The sequence below is a fragment of the Apiospora hydei genome (genome assembly GCF_038363865.1).
Source record: "Apiospora hydei strain CBS 114990 chromosome Unknown utg000005l_segment0_segment0, whole genome shotgun sequence".
NCBI lineage: Eukaryota > Fungi > Ascomycota > Sordariomycetes > Amphisphaeriales > Apiosporaceae > Apiospora > Apiospora hydei.
In genome coordinates, this window is record NW_027117364.1 from 3,629,330 (window position 1) to 3,649,511 (window position 20,182).

General features: G+C 53.0%; 5 protein-coding genes across 5 annotated transcripts; 1 reads left to right on the top strand and 4 right to left on the bottom strand.

Annotated features, from left to right (window-relative positions):
- Positions 1–91: 91 nt before the first annotated feature.
- PG997_006600 (AMP-binding enzyme) lies at positions 92–2,487 on the bottom strand (the record flags this gene model as incomplete). The annotated part of the gene is made up of 9 exons (XM_066810915.1): positions 92–332; positions 390–584; positions 645–1,264; positions 1,320–1,367; positions 1,422–1,478; positions 1,531–1,597; positions 1,666–2,176; positions 2,256–2,378; positions 2,475–2,487. 9 exons carry the CDS (start codon positions 2,485–2,487, stop codon positions 92–94), a joined length of 1,875 nt encoding a protein of 624 aa, XP_066669838.1.
- Positions 2,488–3,632: 1,145 nt separating this feature from the next.
- Positions 3,633–4,442, bottom strand: PG997_006601 (uncharacterized protein; the record flags this gene model as incomplete). The annotated part of the gene is made up of 1 exon (XM_066810916.1): positions 3,633–4,442. One exon carries the CDS (start codon positions 4,440–4,442, stop codon positions 3,633–3,635), a length of 810 nt encoding a protein of 269 aa, XP_066669839.1.
- Positions 4,443–5,530: 1,088 nt separating this feature from the next.
- On the bottom strand, positions 5,531–6,818 carry PG997_006602 (uncharacterized protein; the record flags this gene model as incomplete). Its single annotated transcript, XM_066810917.1, has 4 exons — positions 5,531–6,096; positions 6,166–6,333; positions 6,412–6,552; positions 6,668–6,818. The coding sequence occupies 4 exons, from the start codon at positions 6,816–6,818 to the stop codon at positions 5,531–5,533; spliced, it is 1,026 nt and encodes a 341-aa protein (XP_066669840.1).
- Positions 6,819–9,624: 2,806 nt separating this feature from the next.
- PG997_006603 (Laccase-1) lies at positions 9,625–11,505 on the bottom strand (the record flags this gene model as incomplete). Its single annotated transcript, XM_066810918.1, has 3 exons — positions 9,625–10,389; positions 10,468–11,074; positions 11,126–11,505. 3 exons carry the CDS (start codon positions 11,503–11,505, stop codon positions 9,625–9,627), a joined length of 1,752 nt encoding a protein of 583 aa, XP_066669841.1.
- A 5,544-nt stretch (positions 11,506–17,049) lies between these two features.
- Positions 17,050–19,192, top strand: PG997_006604 (uncharacterized protein; the record flags this gene model as incomplete). The annotated part of the gene is made up of 5 exons (XM_066810919.1): positions 17,050–17,514; positions 17,619–17,665; positions 17,753–18,022; positions 18,079–18,143; positions 18,225–19,192. 5 exons carry the CDS (start codon positions 17,050–17,052, stop codon positions 19,190–19,192), a joined length of 1,815 nt encoding a protein of 604 aa, XP_066669842.1.
- Between the last annotated feature and the right edge of the window lie 990 nt (positions 19,193–20,182).

Consider the following 20,182-nt stretch of genomic DNA (forward strand, 5'->3'; position numbering starts at 1 on the left):
TCCTCTATATCTGCTTCAATATACCGGGGATAATGTAGTCTAATTCCAAATTCTCCCCACCATGTCCGCTCGTTCCGATAAAACAGAGATCCTACAACTTCGCCTTGCCCGCGTTCAGCTCCTCCAATTCCTTCTCCGTGAAAGGCGCATACGAATTGCCCTTCCCGTTCTCGCTGATCCAGAACAGCGGGTCGCCGTTGACCTTGGACGGGTTGATGCCTTCGTTCTTGAGGGGCACCTTGTTCTGCTTGTTGTTGTGGGTGGCCGAACGCTCCTTGATCCGTCGCACGAAGATGGGTACGGCGTACTTCGGGAGGTGTGTCCGTGCGTGCCTAGAACTTCTTGTCAGCTCACTGGATACGGGGGCATTACTTCGTGATGCGTCTTACTTGAGTAGTCCGTCGTAGTCAAACGACTTCGCTGACGGGTCGATGTAGATGGCAGCCATGCCCGCTTTACCGTCATGGCCAGGCAAACCGACACCGTATACGGTAGCCTCCAGTACACCGGGGTGCCTGCCGAGCACTTCCGACACCTCGGCCGTAGAGACGTTCTCGCCCTTCCATCGGAACGTGTCGCCGAGCCTACACAGAGTCAGTTTTTGAACAGGTTATGCCACGCCAGCCTATGTAAGATCCGCTCACCTGTCCATGAAGAACCACCTTCCGTCGCCGTCTCGTCTCAGCGCATCGCCGGTCCGGTAGTACCTGTCCCCTTTCTTAAAGACATCGCGGACAAACTTCTTCTCGGAGGCCTCCTTGTTCCCGTGATAGCCAACGAACGGCGGCGCGTAAGGGCTCGGTTGCGCCACGAGGATCTCACCGCCGGCTTCGTACGGGACCCTGGTTGCGAAGCCCGTCTTGGGGTTCCTCACGATATCGCCCGTGTCGGGGTCGATAGCCACGGGGATGTAGGTGTTGTGGAACCGGTTCCGCAGAAGCAGGCCGTGGTGGCCGACCGAGTGCGCCCTGTAGTCGCCGCGGGCAGGGTTGTCGAGGGCGAGCATGCCCTCGGTGCTGTTGAAGAACTCGAAGATCTTCTCGATGCCGAACCGATCGCGGAACGGCTTCCAGACGTCGGGCCGCAGGCCGTTGCCGTAAATGGAGTGCACGTTGTGGTCTTTATCCCTTGGCGATGGAGGGGCGGCTAGCAAGTAGCGCACAGTTTCTCCGACGTAGACGAACCACGTAGCCTTCGAGTCCCTGATATCATCCCAGAACCGCGAAGCGCTGAACTTGGGAGCGAGACATAACGTCACGCCCGTCTTGAACCTGATGTTAGCACGACGAATCACTCAAGGGGTTGGGTCTTTTTCTTACCAATATTTGGGTCATGCCACTGATCGCGCCGGTTCCATGGTAAAGTGGCTGTCCATATCAGGTTAGCAGACAAGCAATGAGTTCGTGCGTAGGTCATCTTACCATGCAATCGTAGTACCTCTGGTTTTCTCCCTGGACATACGAGATTCCACATTCTTTCTATAGTTCAGGTCAGAGTCCGTCACTCAGAAAAGGCGCAATCGAGACCTACGCTGACACCATGGAAGAATCCAGCCGTGCCCGGAATAATGCAGGCCTTGGGCATACCGGTCGTTCCACTGCACGTCGTTAGCTCACCATCTTATCGCATGCTTGGAGATCACAAGGTGCGCGGCGGAGGTCATACCTTGTGTAAAAGAGTCCGAATGGCGACGTAGGACCCACGTTGTCTCTCAGCTCATTCCCCGGCCTCTCGCCCTTCAACGCACTGATCTCAGCCCTCGCCTCAGTCAGCTTGACAACCTTGACGCCCTTGGCAACCAGCTCCTCCTGGACCTCATCTATGCGCTCAAGCAGCTCCGGCCGGCCGTCGGCGACGATAAGCGGCGTCTCAGCGATGCCGAGACAGTGCAGCAGCGCGGCTTTGCTGAGGTTGTGGTTGATCATGGCGGGCGCGGCGCCGATGGCGAAGAGGCCCAGCCAGGCGAAGACGAAGTCCGGGCTGTTGGCCATGAACAAGGCCACGAGGTCGCCAGGCTTCACTCCCTGGCTCAAAAAGTACTGCGCGAACTGGCAGGACCGGTGGTAGGCCTCGGCCCAGGTGTAGCTGCCCGGGCGCCACCAGATGCACTCTTCATTGGGCTTGGCCTGCGCGTGCTTCTCGAAGAAGTACCATTGTGACACACGCTTGTCCTTGACTGCGTGGAATGGTTAGATAAGAAGAACGAGGCTCCGGGCCAGGGAAAGGGAATAAGGCAAACAAAACAGATTACGTACTGGCTTGCTCGAGCAGCTTGCCGGCCTTCTTCTTGCCGCTGATGATCTTCCAGTCTTGACGGATGTGGTATTTCGCATCCAAGTAGGACAGAGCAGCGGTAGTGGCGGCCGCAGATGCCACTGCTATATCATCAATTGGTTAGCCGGCATTCTTTCTTGCGACAGGTGCTGGGGGAATAGAGTTGAGACGTCTCGGAGATAAGAGTAGAAGCGACTCACCGAGCGCCGCCATCTCAACGGTTTGCTACGCCACTCAATTGCCTGGGATGTGATTGGGTCCAGCAGCTAAAGACCTAGAGTTAATCAGTTGTCTTTCGCAGGTGTACCTCTACTCAAATACACGAGGCAGTAGATGGGTATAGCTTAGGTATACAATGTAAGATAAACAACAAATGACTAGGAGGACAATGTTCAACCACCTTTCATGCAAGCCAGCCCTCAATACTTAGGCGAGTGAGAGAGAGAGAGAGATGGGTGATCGACACGACACGTACAGCGTGGAAACGTTTAAGCGTCTCCGAGCGGCTGCATGTCCCTAGACTGTAACTGTAACTCTGATTGATTTCCGCCCAATTGAGCCGCCGGCCGGTAGTTTCCAGTCTCCCCCAACCTCGGGCCTTGGGTCTTTTCATCTCAGTGAACCTGTTTATCGATAAACAGCAGCTGAGGCAGCGCGAGACGGCAGTTGGAAGTTACCGGGGCTAGCGCCGTGTACGGTCCAGCCAACATGCATCAAGTATTGATCTGTCCCCCTCATTGATTGGAGCCAAAACCGGGGTTTAGTGCATGATAAGAGTGGGCACGGGGCCTGCTATTGCGACGTAGGGACTGACAGCGTCCAGAATCCAAGATCCCAGGGGGCTTGATTTAGACCCGAACTCACTGTTTGCGTCTAATATAGGAAGAACCAACGCTACTATATGTACTTACACGAAGAATGCTAAGAAGTGTTTGTTGTTCGATGAACTTATATCCAATGCCAACTGAGCCACCACCCAAAACGAAAGACCCAACGATTATTATGTAAGGGGCAAGTGGGCAGTTGCAAGAAGTCCCGCGCATACCAGCAAATACCTGAGTCAGGCATGCCCCTCTGGGAAAGGCGACCCCAACGCAGGGTAATTGGTAAGAATGAAAGCAACAGGACTGCTACTATATCTCTAAGCGATTGAGTAGATATGTATGTGTACTACCAGGTATTACCAGTATTTGAAGTGAATTATGTGAAAGTCGTGATATCAAAAACGACGACAAGAAGAAAAAGCCAAAACATATCTGCGACAAGCCCCCAGAAGCAAGTCGTCGCATGCGCATAAAAGCCATATTAAGGGGGTATCAAGGAAGAAGGAGAAGAAGAACGCTGATATCGTGGTATCATCATAAAACAAAATGTCCAACCAACATAGTCGTGACACATACAGCCCAGCTCATCATCCCCGCCGCGGAACCACCAATACCACCCCCAGCCGCGCCGCTATCCTTGCGCAGCTCGCCCGAGCCCGCCGCAAATTCCTGGCCGGAGGGGTACCGGATATTGTAGACCGGGTCGCTTGTGAGCGCGACAGGCTCGCCCAGCGTGCTCGGGCACGTCGCCTGGTTCGCGCTGGGCCAGTCCTTCAGCTCGCACGCCTCGTCCTTGCCCCAGGTGCAGATGGGGTCCAGGATGTTGAACAGCTGGTAGTTCCGGCCGATCCACGAGCCGCCCGGCTGCTCCAGGCAGCTCGCGAGGAAGTTCATGCTGTTGGCGCTGCTGAGGGGCAACCGGTTCCCGTCTGTATGGATCAGGCTGGCGCACTCGCCGGCGTCCAAGTCGCGGTACTGCATAGGCACCGCGCCGCCCGCCGTGGGCTGTTCGCGGGCGCCGTGGCCCGTATACAGATAGTTCCAGGCGTCGTAGCTGACGTCGAACGCGCCGCCGGACTGGTCGACCTTCAGCAGCTTCACCGAGCGGCCCTCGTACGACAGCTCGACGCACAGCGCGTCGCAGCTGACCGACGAGGGCCAGTACGCGATGCGGTTTGTGTCGACTTTGCAACCCAACACCCCGACCGACGAGGAGTAGCTGTCGTGCGGTGTCGCCCAGACGGTCCCGCTGCCGCCCGCTGCGGCGCCGGCTACTATATGCGCTGCTGACCAGACGAGGATGAGGTCGGCCAGCAGCGCGGAGAAAGATGCGACATTGCGCATTTGATTTGATTTAGATTTTTGAGAAAAGAATGAGTGATGAATATAGTGAGCGTATCTTCGCGCGACGAACACAAGCCTTTGCCTGGCTTGGAGAGTGAAAATGCGATAACACCACGCGCCCTTCTGTCGCGAACGAAGGGAAATGAGTGAAAGTGAACTACGAGTGTTCAGTAATAACGAGTGACATAGCCCGCGCCTGAGTATACGAGGCTACAGATCTATAGTTGCGCAGACATCGCCCTGGGCCTCTGGAAGAGTAAGTTTGCGACGGCGGTGCTCGAACATTGAAGATGAGCGCAAGAAAGTGGAAATCAGTGTCCGAACCAAAAGTCCGAAGGGTTCGTGAGATCGCTGGAAATGAGCAACGGTCCTGGTCCCACTTTCTGGTCCCCCCAGATGCGGGTTAGTGCTGTTTGCTTCTCAGATGCGCTGCGTTAGTGGTTCAAGTCGGCCATTACCACCACTACCGCCGCCAGTGCCAGCTGCTGCTGCTGTGCCGCTGACAAAACGTTTGGTAGGCGGGCCTCTGTCGTTGCTTGACTACCCCCGAACCCATCCACAGCCTTGCCTGGCTTGCAGCAAAGTCGAACCAGGCTGGCGGGTATTGACTGGGACTGATAAAAACAACTAGGTAGATACGGGAGTAGAGCTGAATGATGTCATTTCTCATTGCTTCTGCTGGCGAATCATATAACACACGAGTGGCCGTCGCAACAATCATCCCACCATCTGCTGGACAGACCTATCCCCAACCTACCTGCTAACATTCAACTCAACATTGAAAGTGCAGCACCATATGTTATTTTATTTCCCGAATTAGTTGTCTCAATCGTTTGCGGGGTGTGAAATGCCGTATTATATGTAGATGTCGGGGACATCATATCAATCGCTATTTCGCTACGTTTCGTTTTCTCTGGAGGGCTAAAGCAAGAAACTACAGCCAAAGTGTGAACGCATGAACGCCAAACCCACCCACCGGACGGCATCCACCGACTCCTTTTGGCCTCCTCCTCTCCCTCCAACTCTCAGGCAGTATTTATGTACATGATAACTTGGTGCTGATATACAAGGCCCATCCATCAAGGACTTTAGTCGTTGCGAGCCTTCTTGGCGCGACCCCGTTTGGCCAAGTGCGCCTCGCGACCACCCTTCGAGGCCCAGTACTCCTTCAATTGCTCCGGGCAAATCTTCTTAAGCTTGGTTTCGGGCTCGATTGAGGTGTTGCCGGGCGTGGCAGGGTAGCCGACCCACTGCACCTCGAACTGGAAGATGGTCTTCTTCTTCTCGTGGCGCAAGATCTTGAAGACGTGGTAGGTTTCAGCCATCGCGGTCTTGCCCCGGTAGAACAAGGCGTCGGTTCGACCTCCATGCGCCTTCCAGTAATCGTACAGAGTCTCGGCCGCGCCGCGCTGGATCTCCTCTTCGGGTTCGTACGTAGCGTCCTCCTCGGGCTCGTCTACCCATTTGACCAAGATCTCGATGGAATTGTCGGACAGGCGGCGGTGCTTCAGCAGCTTGTCGATCTCGGTCTCGCCATCCTCCGCAGTGTTGGCGAACTCCCGCTTCTCGAGCGCGTTCTGAATCATTTCGTCGGCGTCGTGATGATTGGGCTTATCCGATTCAGCGGGCGCGTCGCCGTTGCTTTGTAACAGCTCTGCGTATCGCATTGCACATTAGTATGCGATCAGAAGGATCCAAGAGAAGGTGCGGGACTGCAACAAACCTTCACCACCCATATCGGCAACGGGCACCTTGGACGCTTTCGCCTTGTCCTCCTCTGCAGCATCCCCGTTGGATTGCGCCGTAGCTGTTGATTGGCTTGCCGAAGGTTTGGATGGGCTGGAGCCAAGTTCTACTTCAGCAGGCTTGCCCATCGATCGACTGCGACGCTCTACACGACAGAGAAAAGATTAATAAGAGTCAGGTCCATCGTAGCAGCCGGGATGGTCGGGGGTTAGGTGCAACTCACTAATCTTGCCAGCCGAGGGACGCGCTTTGGCGCTGGACGGAGGAGGCGCATCCATGAAAACTCGCGATCTGCTAAGGCGCTGTTTGCCGGTGGACGACGAAGGCTGTGGCGTATCATCTGCTTGAGTCGCGTTGGTTAGTCCTGGGGTGTTGTGTTGATGGTTGCGCGACACCTGGTTGCTGCGAGGTTCTGCTGCATTGGGGGGCGGCGGCAGCAAGCCAAACGCGACTTTTGAGAGTATAATAAAGGAACCAACCTTCCTCGTCGGCCACGACGTCATAGGGATCTGCCTTTCGCTTGAGTCCGCGACTCATCTTGTCTTCGTTGTTTAGGTGATTATCGCCGTTGACCGATGAAGGTTTGGATGGCGACATCAAGCCTTTCAGGTTGCTGAGAATGGTGGACATCATCTACAGCAGCAATTATGGGATGGTTGGGTACGGGCGGAGGAGCTGACGAAGTGTCGCAAAAGTGGATACAAACTGGAATGGAAAGCCCAGGTAGGTTCGGGTTCCCAGCCAAAAAGTTGAGTCGGTGTCGGTCGGTTCGGGCGGTTTGCGGTGTGTTGTGGGCGCCTGGCAATTAGGTAGGTACTGTAGGAAGGGAAAAAGAGAGGTAACAACGCTATCCGCGACTTGACTCAGATTGGGGAGTGGAATTAATTCCCAAGTGTGATGGATCCTTTTTGGGTTGATTGACAACCTGGAGTTGAAGGGCGTATAATGATTGATGCAAGGGCCACAGAAGTTGTTGGCAACCTTGATTGAATTGATGGTGTGTGAGATCCCAAGGCAGGTCACCTAAGAAAGTTAGGTGTTAGGTCGGTTTGGGAATGTGTTATTGCTCGCGCAAGAGACTGCTGGAGCTTGCACTGGGTTGGTGTTCGGGGGCGTTTACAGTACCAACGCGGAGCCATCGCCAGCTTGGGACAATCAATCAAATCAAATCAAGTAAAAGAGCTGCGGACTGCGCTTCGGCATTCAAAGCTAAAGCTCTGCTGCTTGCTGCTCACTCCTCTGCAACAGCTCGACCGACCGACCGATTGACCGACGAATCGCCTGACTTGTCTGTCCTAGCCTAAGGAATAACTGGAGTCCTAGACGGGGCCCATGAAACCTGTCGGAGGAGCTCGTCCAGTCTGCCTAGTAGCTTATTAGCTGCTTAGCTCCTGCTGTGTCTCTCCTCTCCTGCTTTCCGATACGCGCTTGCCGGGTTGGGCTGCAAGATAGGCCTTGATTGGTGCGTTGCGTTGAGTCGCGTGGAATTGCTACGAGAATCGGGTATATATACTCTAGTGTCTGTCTGTTTTCCATGCCAAAACGGCTGCTACTTTCCAATCCCCTGCGATTTTATCTTGCCATATGACGTGGGAAGATTCCAAAAAGCACATCTAGGAGACCAGGGCCAGGGCCAGGGGTCTGCTGTGGTTGAATTGAATCAATAAGACGGCATGTTGATGTGGGTGACCCGTGCGTTATGCATCAACAAGAGGCCAATGAGAGAAGTCTCTGGGCCTGCCTGGTCACACACAGCATGAGTGATTCTGTAATCCTCATTGGTTTCCTTGGGTCTCTGACGGGGCTCGCTGCCTGGCCATCACCCGTTCTAGGTTAACACTTTGCAGCATTCTTCTTCCGTCGTGGGATAGCTCGGGAATCTCCCGGCAGGAACGAATAACACGATTTGTTTGTAAGTGGAAGTTGGTTCTTCACAGTCAAGTTGATTCTCAGCAATAGCAATCGCAAAGTGTTTGCTGAGGAGTCGCTTGGAATGTTTCCAGGGTTGGCATCGGATTCGGGCATCTCCTTCCGTGCACTGTTATTTGCGGTTATTTGAAGCATGCAATAACAGAAGCAGGTCACAGGAAGAGGTAGGTGCGTTGATTTCATTATGCATTGAGCTAGCTTTAAGAGAAAGGGGGAGGAGACGATAGTTTTCAATCCTGTCAGCATTTGCATCCTCAATTCCTTATTTCAACGGTTTGGGCGTGACATGGACAAGCGTGGTTCGTTGCCGAGATGTCCGCAGGCTGAAGGCATCTCTGGATAAGCCCTCCCCTCCTAGTGGGACCTCTGCAACGACAGATAGGCAGATGCCCCATACGCCGTATGATCACCAAAGCAACAGTTGGTCTCACTTTGTTTCCCATCCGTTGAGTCAGAAACTCCTCTGCAATGCAAACAAAACCATTATCGCAACTCACAACAAGAATGCCTCAAGCTGATAGACAGATGTGATTCTACAACTCATCAGAGAAGGAGGCAGTAACCCTGACCCTATCCTTGCTCAAACTGATAGCCATCTGGTGTGTATAGGTAGACATTGTTTACTTTTATTGATGCTATCATTCTTTGATCCCAAAGTACGGCCAAACTCGCACTGACTGGTAAAGTATGCAGCCCAGCTGTTTCTGCATAGTCTTGTCTGTCTGTAGGTAAAAGCCAATGGATGTGTTATTCAAAACCTTCCGTCAGACCGTGGCTACCAACAACACAGATGTTGAACTTGGCGATACAGCACTTGAATCGAGCATGTATATTAGGAAGTTTAAGCTACAAGAAATTTACAAGTTGATACGACCATGTCATCTCACAACATTAATTCCTATGCCTGTATTATGTGCCTAAGGCGTTGTTTTAAAACATGGGTGAGCAGTGATGAAATAAGATTTGTATATGAGCACATAGCTCCTATATATACCGCAATTTTGTACTATGTACGCTCAAGAGAATGAACAGAACCTAAATGATGAGCAACCCAGGCAAATCGACTAAAGGCGTGTGATATATGGGCTGTAGAAAGCAGACATTGCGTAGCAAAAGACGGGAATCCAGCATATCTCATTGAATACACCGAAGAAGATGCGTTAGACGGGGCCTGCTTATAAAAAAGAGAAGGCCGCCAAAGGCAAGATAGAAATATAGCAATGAAATAAAATGTTGTAGAGTATATACCGAGAATAGCAAGTGTAGGAAAGTGTAAGTTCTGAGTGAAATATGTACAGAGAATGGGACAGAGTGAAGGAATGTTCCCATGTAATACAACCACCAGACCATGTCAAGCTTTGGAGTCGTACAGCAAATATGGCAATGGCAACGTTTGCTCCCCCGGAAAGAGTGGACGGAGAGCAAATAAGAAGCGACTGGTAAACGAGCGAAGAACGAAAGAGTGACCAATGATACCATACTACCAGGCCCTAGAGTGATACCTCGCTCAGATGCCCGAGTCGGACTTGGGGAACGGGTCCTGTGACGGGAAGTAATCGCGCCATTCCTGGCAGGTCTGCTGGTACTCAGCAAGGTCTTGTTGGCTGATCTGGTCCGCCTGCTCGCTAGCACGCTCGAGGAAGTCGACGCCGAGGCCACTGCTGACGTGCCAAGCGATGTGGCAGTGGAAGAGCCAGTTGCCCGGGTTATCCGCGCGGAAAGCGACCACCAACCAGCCATTGCCGGGCAACATCGTAACGTCGCGCCGGGTCGGGTTAACGAGGTTGAGCTGCCCGCCGCTGAACGCGGTCGGCTCGCCCTGCGGGGCCGAGTGTCCCAAAATCAAGAAGTCGTGTCCGTGCAGGTGCATCGGGTGCGGCAGCGCGTTTTGGTTCTCGATGACCCAGTACGTGTAGACGTCGCGCTCGTTGACGATGTACAGGTTTTCTCGGCGCGGGTACGACGTGTTGCCCTCGAGAACGTAGTCGAGGACGGGGCGGTCCCAGTCGACGTTGACGTCGCTGCCGTTGACCTTCCAGAGGAAGGGCGGGCCGTCGAGGGTGATCTTCAGGTCCCGATTGGGGTCGAGGGCGAAGTCGGGGGCGTTGCGGGTAATGACGGGGGCGAAGTCGGTCCGGTCCTGGCAGGAGGTGTCGTTGAGGGGTTGACCTTGGGTCATGGGCAGGCCATCTTGGTCTGCGGCGTCGGCGTAGGTGAAGATGGCGGCTGGGAAGTTGTTGAGAGAGGTGCCGCAGAGTTTGCTTTCCGGAAACTGTACAGTAGATGTTAGCGGCCGAGGTGGAAACGTGCGTAAACAAAGGCCAGTAGGTAGGGGAGCATGGCAACTTACAGTGACGTTGAACCAGTAGTTGCCCGATGCCTGGTCTGCATCGATCATAACGTCATATCTCTGGCCAACGCCCATGAACAAGCTGTCCGTTGTAATGGGGTTGATAGGTACCATGTCGGTGGCCATGACACGAAACTGGTGGCCGACCAGCTTGACGTGGAAGTTGTGCTCCACCGAGGGGTTCATCAGTCGCAGGAGATGGCGCCTGCCCGGCTGGAGCTGAACACGCGCATACCTGCCCTTGGTGGGGTCTTCAGGGTTGATATTGGTGCCATTAAAGAGAACGTTGTTGCTCGCAGGGGCTCCTGCGGTCTGTGTGAAATGGATGATCTCATCCGCCGACTGGTCGTACGAGTCGCTGATGGGGAAAGGACCGAGGTCAACGTCCCAGTTGTCGGAAGACGGCCCGTTGATCACGATGGGGCCCCAGACGCCGTTTCCGTACTGAGCCGAGAAGTGAGAGTGGTACCAGGATGTGCCGTACTGGGTGGCCCGCCAGCGATAGGTCTTGCTCTTGCCCGGCGCAAGCGGGCACTCGGTGACTCCGTTGGCTCCATCGTGGATGTTGTTGTGGAACTGACGGATGCCATGCCAGTGGAAGGACGTCCTAGGACCGGGTATTAGTACAGCCCACTCCCATAAGACGGGGAATTCTTACCCATTTGTTCTCAGACTGTTCTTGATGTTGACAACAATGTCGTCGCCCCAGTCAGCCTGAAGGGTAGGACCAGGGAACTGGCCGTTGACGAGCATCACCTTGGGGAGGATACGACCATCCGGAGTCTCCCAGTTATCCTGCTCGGTGACTTCCCAGTCGAAGGTCTTGGGAGCCGAGCCGGCAGGTGGTGTGGACGTCTCATAGTCCGTTTGGATATTGAAGTTGTCCGTCCAACAAGCTCGGTTGTCAGGAGTGTTGCAAGTGCTGGCAGCCCGCGTCTTGATCTCGGAGACCTCGAGAGCAGGAGCGGGAGCAGCTGCACAAAGGCTCACGAAGAGCGAGATGGAGGCAATGCCCGTAAGGGATGGTAGTGCCCACATGATGGGGTTATTAAGCGTGGATAGCAGCAGAAGTTTGACAATTAAAGCAATATATTGCGTTGAAGGGGTACAGCGAACGCCTCGAAGAGAAGATGTCTCAAAGAATGATCGAAGTGGGAGTCTTGGAAAAGGAGCTAGAATGATGCTTGATGGTGTCCACAAACAAGACCTCTAGAAGTTGGGAAACCAAGGAGTTTATATAGACACAAGTAACAGTACAGGCTTAGATGGCCTCGAAATGCGGCCTTGTATTAGTTGACCCGATCATGATGGGTCTGTGGTAATGAACCACAGGGTCGAAAATCCAACAGGAAGGCCCCTGGAAAGCTGTCAACCATGCCCCCTTCTCGTGGATAACCAAAGCAAGCATCGCTCGATGGACCTTCTCACAACACCATCACGGAGGATCTTCGTGTCAGGATGCCCGTATAATTCCATGACAAAGACGACGATAAGCCAAACCCACCACCGGGGGTCAAGGCCAGGTTTGCCGGTCATCCCCATGCCATCAATTTTGCGCAGGTCAGGATCCCAATCCATCCAGCAGGAACAGGGTATACTAATCGATAGTCCTTGTGTGTAGGCGCCAGCCGATGTGAAAGGGTGTGCAGGAGAGGTTGACCTGACCTGAAAAGGGAGCTCAAAGATCAACGGGCATGGATATGTTGATCACGGAAGGAATAGACACAACAGAAGGACCATTGCTTTCGGATAACTGTGCATATGCTGAGAACTAAGGGGCAACATCATCTTTCCAATATACAGTTTGGAGATTCAAGTCGCCGTGTAACTCTGTGGGTGATGCCAGTAACTGCCGAAGCCCTGTCTCCTATCAAGGTACGTACTTGACCTTACCAAGCCCTCATGATGCCCGAGGTACCAAGTCAGAAGGCTTCAAAAGCAGATGAAGATCATGATTTAGCGGATTCTCAAGACATGGGGGACCCTGCTTAAGTCCATGAGAACACCATGGCGTCCAAGTTGTCCCGGGGCTAGTATTCGTTGTCGTCAGAACAGCGTAATACGGGCTAATAAAAAAGGAATGCGGCTGTTGATGCAGGGAGCGCATGCAGCTGGATGTCCGATATACCCTGCGTCAACGGAATGTGGCAGCTCGATAAAAGGGGCGGCTCGCCGTCAAGGGCGCACCGATGACCACCCCCACCAGCATACCAAGAATATTGTACATGGTAGAGACCTTTAGTTGAGAGGCGTTCCGTGGCTTAACTTTGTACTCGGTCAAACGCATTACGTGCAGATCCAGACGCAGGGTTCATTCCTTGGGGGTCAAGAGACCAAGCCACACAAGAAGCAACCGCTTAGCTGTGACTGACTGTTGGACTTGGACGTCCGCGAATAGGCTACCGTATTTGGTAGCTGTCAAAAAGCCACAAGCCGTGGTGGTTATGGCAGGGCGTCGTATAGTATCAGCTGGCCTTGGGTTGACGTCTAGAGAACGAGTTCCAACCTCGGCGATGCAGCTGGACTGACCGGTGGTCCAATGAGAGCGATGCACGCCGGGTTCGTTACAGACAGACAGAGCTAGAAAGTACTATGCTTCTCCAGGTGGCAAGTTCATATCCGGTTCCCGCGGGTGTTACAGCCACCGGAATTATGATGTATCAAGCAAACATCGGCTCGGTCCTGCGTGCTTGGCCGACACTGCAGGAACCAGCCGCAGAGATTGTACTCCAAACCCTGCCTGATCGGGCAACTCGAATCGACTTTGCCATATGCCGGTTTCTTGGCCTGGCCGCCTCTGCACCCAGTAACCAATGAATTCTATCGGGAATTGTTCTAGCGGTTCGAGTAGAGACTGGATAGTAGCAGGGGTTCTCTGTCGTGTCTTCTAAATATATCTTTGGCCCAGCCTACCGCCCGGCATGGCCGCCGTACTTTAATGCAGGGATTTCGTGTTATTGCATTGGGGAGATTTCGTGCAGCAGCGATCCCTGACACGCACAGTGACAAAAAGCTGGCGCGTTGAGCGAGGCCAAGATAATACAAAGGCTGTCGCAAGTCAAGAGCGAGTTGCTCCGATGTCATGACAGCCCAGGTAAGGAGCCAGTCACTCGCTTATTTCCCCGTTCGAGGTGGTTAGGTATGTGGGTGTCTTTGTCGAATCAATATTTCGCTTTGGCTCAGCTGCCCCATGATGCTGACGAGGAGGGTAGAGCTAAAGGATGAGAGTGTCCTCATCAGGCGGATAGCCACGTGTATCGGGGATAAATGTAGGGATAAATGTCGCAATTCGTAAGGACCCGACAATCCGGGTCCTCAGCTAAGGTAATATGGGTAGCCCTGTATATATTGGCCTGCTACTGGGGAGGCCGCCGCGAAAACCTTGAACAACCTTGGAACCCTGGAGCTGAAGACGGGCCACGGTCAGCTGAGCAGTGAAAGCGGAGCTGATTCCGTGTTGTTGGAAACGGCACGGGAAGAAGAGGCGAGTTGGGCTGCACAAGGACGACAAGCCCAGTACAAGCGAAAGTTCAGCGCCACAAGTGGGCAGTTCCAGGGATTTGCCCGGCCTCTCGCTTCCCTTCCCGGCCGCACGCATTGCAGGACCCATGTCCTCGGGAGAGGAAGGAGATGGCTGTAATACATACATGTATGTATGTATACTTATGGGGCGGTATGCGCTGGAGAGTTCTAATGCATGTCGCTACCCATCTTGGCTCAATTAGATTCATACCAACGCTCGATGCAGTGTTGTTTGCCTATCTATTTTATATTAAATGAGGTATCTTTTCAATTTCAAGGCAATGCAGGAAGGGGCGTCCCCGTCGGATTAAGCTTTGAAACATGTGCACGCTAATAGTTCCTAGTTCCTAGTTCCCGCCATCCTTGATGCAAGTCTCTGACTTGAAGTTCTTGTGCTCCGTCGTAAAATTTTACACCCGACATCCTATCTTGCAGCGTTGCTTTGCTAGGCGTTTGTCGGCCAGCGCAGTACCGGCGCGGCGATTAAATTTCACCCGACCCGAGGTTGCGGCAATGCCATGGTCACCATCTTGGGGCCACCCCAAGCTTCCCTGCAAGAAACATCGAAAAAGCAATCACCAGTGCTACGGGCCGCGTCCACCTCCTTGGCAAGCATCCATGAGCAAGCGGCCCCTCCTTCAGTCGCATCAGGTATGGCTTTCTCTGCTTCTCCACGCTCGTGACACGAAGCAAAGACTGCATGACGCAGTGTAACAACTGCTTGAGACCGCGAGGCCTCACACCACATTCTACGCCCCCTCCGTCACTTCTCAAGCTCGAGGGGAAACGCCTTCCTTCCTACCCCCCACCTGTCCGCCTTGGCCTATAGAAGATCGGGACGTCGCGTCCTGTCTAGCTTTCCGCCCGGTCGTCGGACACAGCAATCCGATGCATTCACGATAGGGAGTAGATCGTCAACGCTATCGGGAATTTACCCCAAGCTGGTGGAGTCGATAAAAGCGAGATCTCGTAAAATAGATAACCAACGTTACAATTTAGACTAGCTCTTCTCGTCTTCTAGGTGTCAATGGAATGGGGGTAGAAGATGGTTTCCACCCTCGCTGAAATCCTTCTGGAATCCCGCCGGTTCTCCCGCTGAACTTACCTAGACCGGTCCCATACGATATCGCCTCCTAAAGAATCAGTGTGATATGGTTTGTGACGACCCTATTACCGCGTTCGACCTCGCGATGCGACTGGATCTTCGAAAAGTCCTCGACAGTCTTGAGGATCCAATAATTCATGTAAGCTGCGAGGCCTTAAACAGGGAATGGGCCACCCATCCCGATCTCGAGGGGGTGGGCCACCGTGCCATCCGAACTCCCTTGACAGCGCGGGGACAGCTTTAGGAACCATGCGGTCAGCGGGGAACTCTATCGGCAGAGAGGGTAGTGCCGCCTTCCTACCATTGCATCGGATCCGAAATGAGTGCCCATCTCTGCTGCCCTCTCGTGCGACGCGATACCATGATGGATGATGCATTTCTCATCATCTAATAAGAGCTCTGTAAGCAATCACAGCCGTTTGATTAGTCAACGTCGTGTTATGTCCTTGCTTCACTGGAAGCTACAGTCAAGCTCGGAGTCGAAGTATTTCCTCCAATAAAGATGTGAGAAACTTTGTGGCGTTTAATGATGTGGCTTATGACGCGGATACAGGCCCGGACATCCGCCTGTCAGAGCCGCCTAGCTGCCGGGATCATTGACTCATAGGTGATCAAGTCAGCCTCATTTCCAAGCTTAGGACCAAGACGTTGCATGAATCCATCGCCAGATATGTTTGGTTCTCAAAGCGGTTTGCTATTACGTGATGGCATCCGGAACAATCCTGCATCACGTAACGCAGGAACATGTTCTAGAACCAGTGGACTGTCCACAACACGCCACATGTCAATTTACCGTACACCAGACAGGGAAAAGAATGGCAGATATATCTAAGTGACCCACGAACTCAGTCGTGACCAGGATAAGTTGACAGAAACGCTAGTCCGAACCAACGTATGTTGATACCTTGGAGAAGGGTGAGAAAGAAAGCCCAAGCCAATGGTAGACCATATTACTAGTAACCCCTCGTCATGCAGTCCCAAAAATAGATATCCAAAAGGGCCTGGGGTAGGAAGGAAGACCACATAGGTCAAAGTCAGCGCCTTTAAGAAATGTTTTATTCGAACCCAACCAGAGGGACGAACATGGGGGCAGATTATTACCTTTCCAACCCCCCGGCCACATCATGATATTGGGCTGCCTCAAAATGGTGAATCAGTAGTCCCCTGAGGACTAAAGGCTGCAAAAGTTACAAGCCCCTATTTGAACTTGAACTTGAATGAAAGTCTGAATCTTCTGAGCGCATGGCTTTGGGTGCCAACACCTCCTGTGGAAGGTGACCTCTCACATATGTCATCTCATTGCTAGTTGGGCTTTCCATGTGATCAGATAGAGCCACCGGTATGATGTATGCAGGCTTACTTCAATGCTACCCCGAGGTTACATTCGCCCTCTGTTACCGACTTAGTTGTTGGGCGTTCGTCTCCACCTTTTATAGATGATCTCCAATCATTCTCCTCAAACCAGTCCTATCACTTTTTGAATACAAGCCATGCCAGCTTCGTATAAGTTGTGAGTCTCTCTCTTTGTATACATGCATTGTAGGGATACAGGGGAAGACTCTTACCCGGACTTTTCGGTCGATTTGCAAGTTTCCACGTCTAAACGACAGACACTGCTTTTCAAAACTCCATGGAGTGTAAGAAATCTATAATGTAAATGGGATCAGGCCTAGAATGGTAGCGCACAATGTGCCTCTCCAGTAGTGGGCCTGCAGCCCCCGTGAACTCTTGCTCTGGTATCCTACCAACTTGCGGTTCAGTTTCGGGAACAGAATAGTGAGGGATTATTGGATGTTCCCAACCCCCCGCTCGCACAGCAGCATGAAGTATAATAATATCCTGCATGTCCAGCAGGCCCCAAAGAGGCAGCTAATTCCATAACCGTAAACCTGGTGTATTCGTAAACCTGGTGTATTCGCTTCGACAACTGCATGTACTTTGACCACATTGCAGTTATGAAGTTTTCGTTGTTGATCGCAGTTTGTGTGCTTGATTGGAAGAAGACATGGGGCTACAACTTCCCCTTTGAGGCAGTCCAGCTGGCCCCAGTCGACACGGAAGGATTTTCTGCCATTACCTTCGGCGATGCAGAATACGCTCATCCGGTGCAAGGCCTGCAAAGCAGATGCAGGGCCTTTCCAGGCGAACCGAGCTGGCCGCCGGAGGAGGAATGGAACAAACTGAACGAGTCCTTGGGCGGTACACTCTTGGCGCCTCATCCACCGGGAGCGGTTTGCTATAGTACCTCTCAGTACTATGACCAGGGTTCTTGCAATGGTATTCTTACGGGCGCCAGAAGCAGCCGCTTTTACATTGACGATCCAGTGTCGGGTTTCACCGTCTGGACAGAGGGTCGAACCTGTTTGGTGGCGAACAATACGCAGGGCAACTGCACTCAAGGGGGTTTCCCGGTCTATGTAGTAAGTTCAATTTGTGTCTATCTTGTCATTCTACATTCTTTCAATATCCATGCTGAACAAAGATTATGTCTCAGGTTAATGCCACAACCGTGAAACATGTGCAGATTGCAGTCAACTTCGCCAGGAATAGAAATCTGAGGCTGGTTGTCAAGTGAGTGCTACTACCAAGCCCGGGAAATCCTGTAGCTTGCAGAAAGGGACTTCTTCTTCTAACCCTACTCCATTTAATAACCCATAGGAACACGGGCCACGACTTTGTCGGCAGGTCACTTGGCGCTGGGTCCCTCTCGGTATGGACTCACCATCTCAAGGACTTTGAGTTCCTGCCCCAGTATGAGCAAGGCGGCTTCAGGGGGATGGCTGCCAGGGTCTCGTCCGGACTGGAGTCGTGGGAGATGTTCAGCTTCATGGAGCGCCACAACATGACGCTGGTGGTGCCGAGTGATAGCACCGTCGGCGCCTACGGCGGATGGATGACGGGCGGGGGCCACTCCCCCATCGCCTCCCTGTATGGCCTGGGCGCAGACCAGCCCTTTCGCTCCAAGTCGTCACTGCAGATGGCAGATTCGTCACGGCTGATCCGGAGACCAACTCGGACTTGTATTACGCGCTACGTGGTGGTGGTCCTGGTGAGTAATGTGTACCTTTTTATCCCAGCAGACTGACTTGATGACATAACTCACATGCTTACATCTGTATCTACATTTTAGGCACCTACGGCATCGTCACCTCAGCAGTCGTTAAGGCCTGCCCCCATCTCAGATTCAACTCCGCAACAATTACATTTGTCACCCCAGACAACGGGACGCTAGAAGCGTTCTGGCGCGCCTTCGCTGCCGAGAACCAGTTCGGCAAGCGAGTGACCGAGCAACCCTACTACGGCACCGGCTACAGCTACGTCTCGGGCAACAACAGTACTAATCGCTTTTCTTACACCACGACATACGAGTTCCCCAACAAGTCCCTCGCTGAGATCACAGCACTCATTGCACCGCACATCAACGAGCTCGCGTGCCTCGGCATCTCCATTCCTGTGCCCCCACCAATCGTGTCGACCCGCTGGGCGGACGCGAGCAGGGGCCGCGGTGACGTCCCGGGAAACTCGGTCTTCGCGAGCCGCCTGTTTTCGACGCGGGACTGGGAAGACCCCGAGATGTACACCGACGTCGTGGCCGCGCTGCGGTACTCCATCGAAGCCGGGAACCAGTTCCACGGCATCCACCTCGCGCCGACGGAAGCTGCAGCGGCTGCCGCGTACGACTCGGGCCGCGCCCCTGAAAACGCCGTGAGCGCGGCGTGGCGCCGGGCCACCATGCACGCGGACCTGTTTGACCGGGTGGGCGACTACACTTTGACCCGAGCCGAAGCCCTCGCCAGCTACGCCCGGTTCAACGAGTCGATGGCGCGATGGCGCGCGGCGTCGTCGGACGCGGGCGTGTACGTCAACGAGGCGGATATGTTGGAGCCGCACTGGCAGCAGGCGTTCTGGGGCGACAAGTACCCCGGCCTGGCGGCCATCAAGCGCAAGTACGATCCCTGGGGCCTGTTTTGGGCGCCGAATACTGTCGGTAGCGAGGGCTGGACCGTCGAGACGGAGGATTTTCTGCCTTCGCAGAATGGGCGCCTCTGTAGGGTTCTCCAGCAGAATGAGGAAAAGAGCTTGGGAGCCTTGGTATGAGGAGGTCGCATGATAGTTCCTGGGGGTGGATTCTTCTCTTTCTTCTCCCTTCCCTTCCCCCTCTCCTCTTTTATTATTTATTCTTTGTCCATCTTTGATTTGCTTCATATACAGAGTCAGACCATTGAGATATAAATATCTGCAATCAACTATTCACAATATCCACCAGCAGGCTGAATATTGACTTATCAAGGCCAGCAACGATAACCAGAGAAGTGATTCATTTCATGCTGCCTATGTCAGAAGATATATGTCTACATCTATAAGAAACGGTGCCATGCGTACCAAATATGAAGCTTGATATGACCCTGTAATTAGTCTGTTATTACACGTCTTTGTGATTGGGCCCTGTTTGTATGGAAGGGGTCTGGATGAGCAGCACCCAGATACCCATTTGGACACATTTGTTAACCCTGTTCATATAATGGGGGTGGAAATATATTATGACAGCAGGCTTGTCTGTATGTTGGTTCCAATGCCTATTCTCTCTGCCTTCCATCAAAGACAAGAAGGAAGCCCAATCATTATATACTTTTCACATAAATTATCCAAAATTTAATCGAATTCTCCGCCTGTTTGACATTTATTTCGAACCCATTCTCGGCGAGCTGAAATATGTTTTCGGCGACCAGCGAGATTTAATAAGCGCTCTTAGAGTGTTACACAGCAACGCGTGACAGTCGAATTGCACGTTTGGTGCATGTGCTCGTCCTCTGCATGGCTCCTGTGGCCATTTTATCCTGTTGACTAACTCCTCGCATCCTCCAACCCCCCCTATCGTGACCCACGAAATAAACACAAAACGCGGACCCGCGTACCCGCCCTGCGTCCAATCACGCGCTCCGAGTAGCTTCCCGTTTCCACGGCAAGGCCATCACGAAGTGATCAAAATATGGATCTGACAATCACACATCGTGAAGGTACTGCTTCCCAAGTTCACGGACTGATCGAGTGGTCAAACCACGGTTTTGATCGTTGCCTAACGTAAGT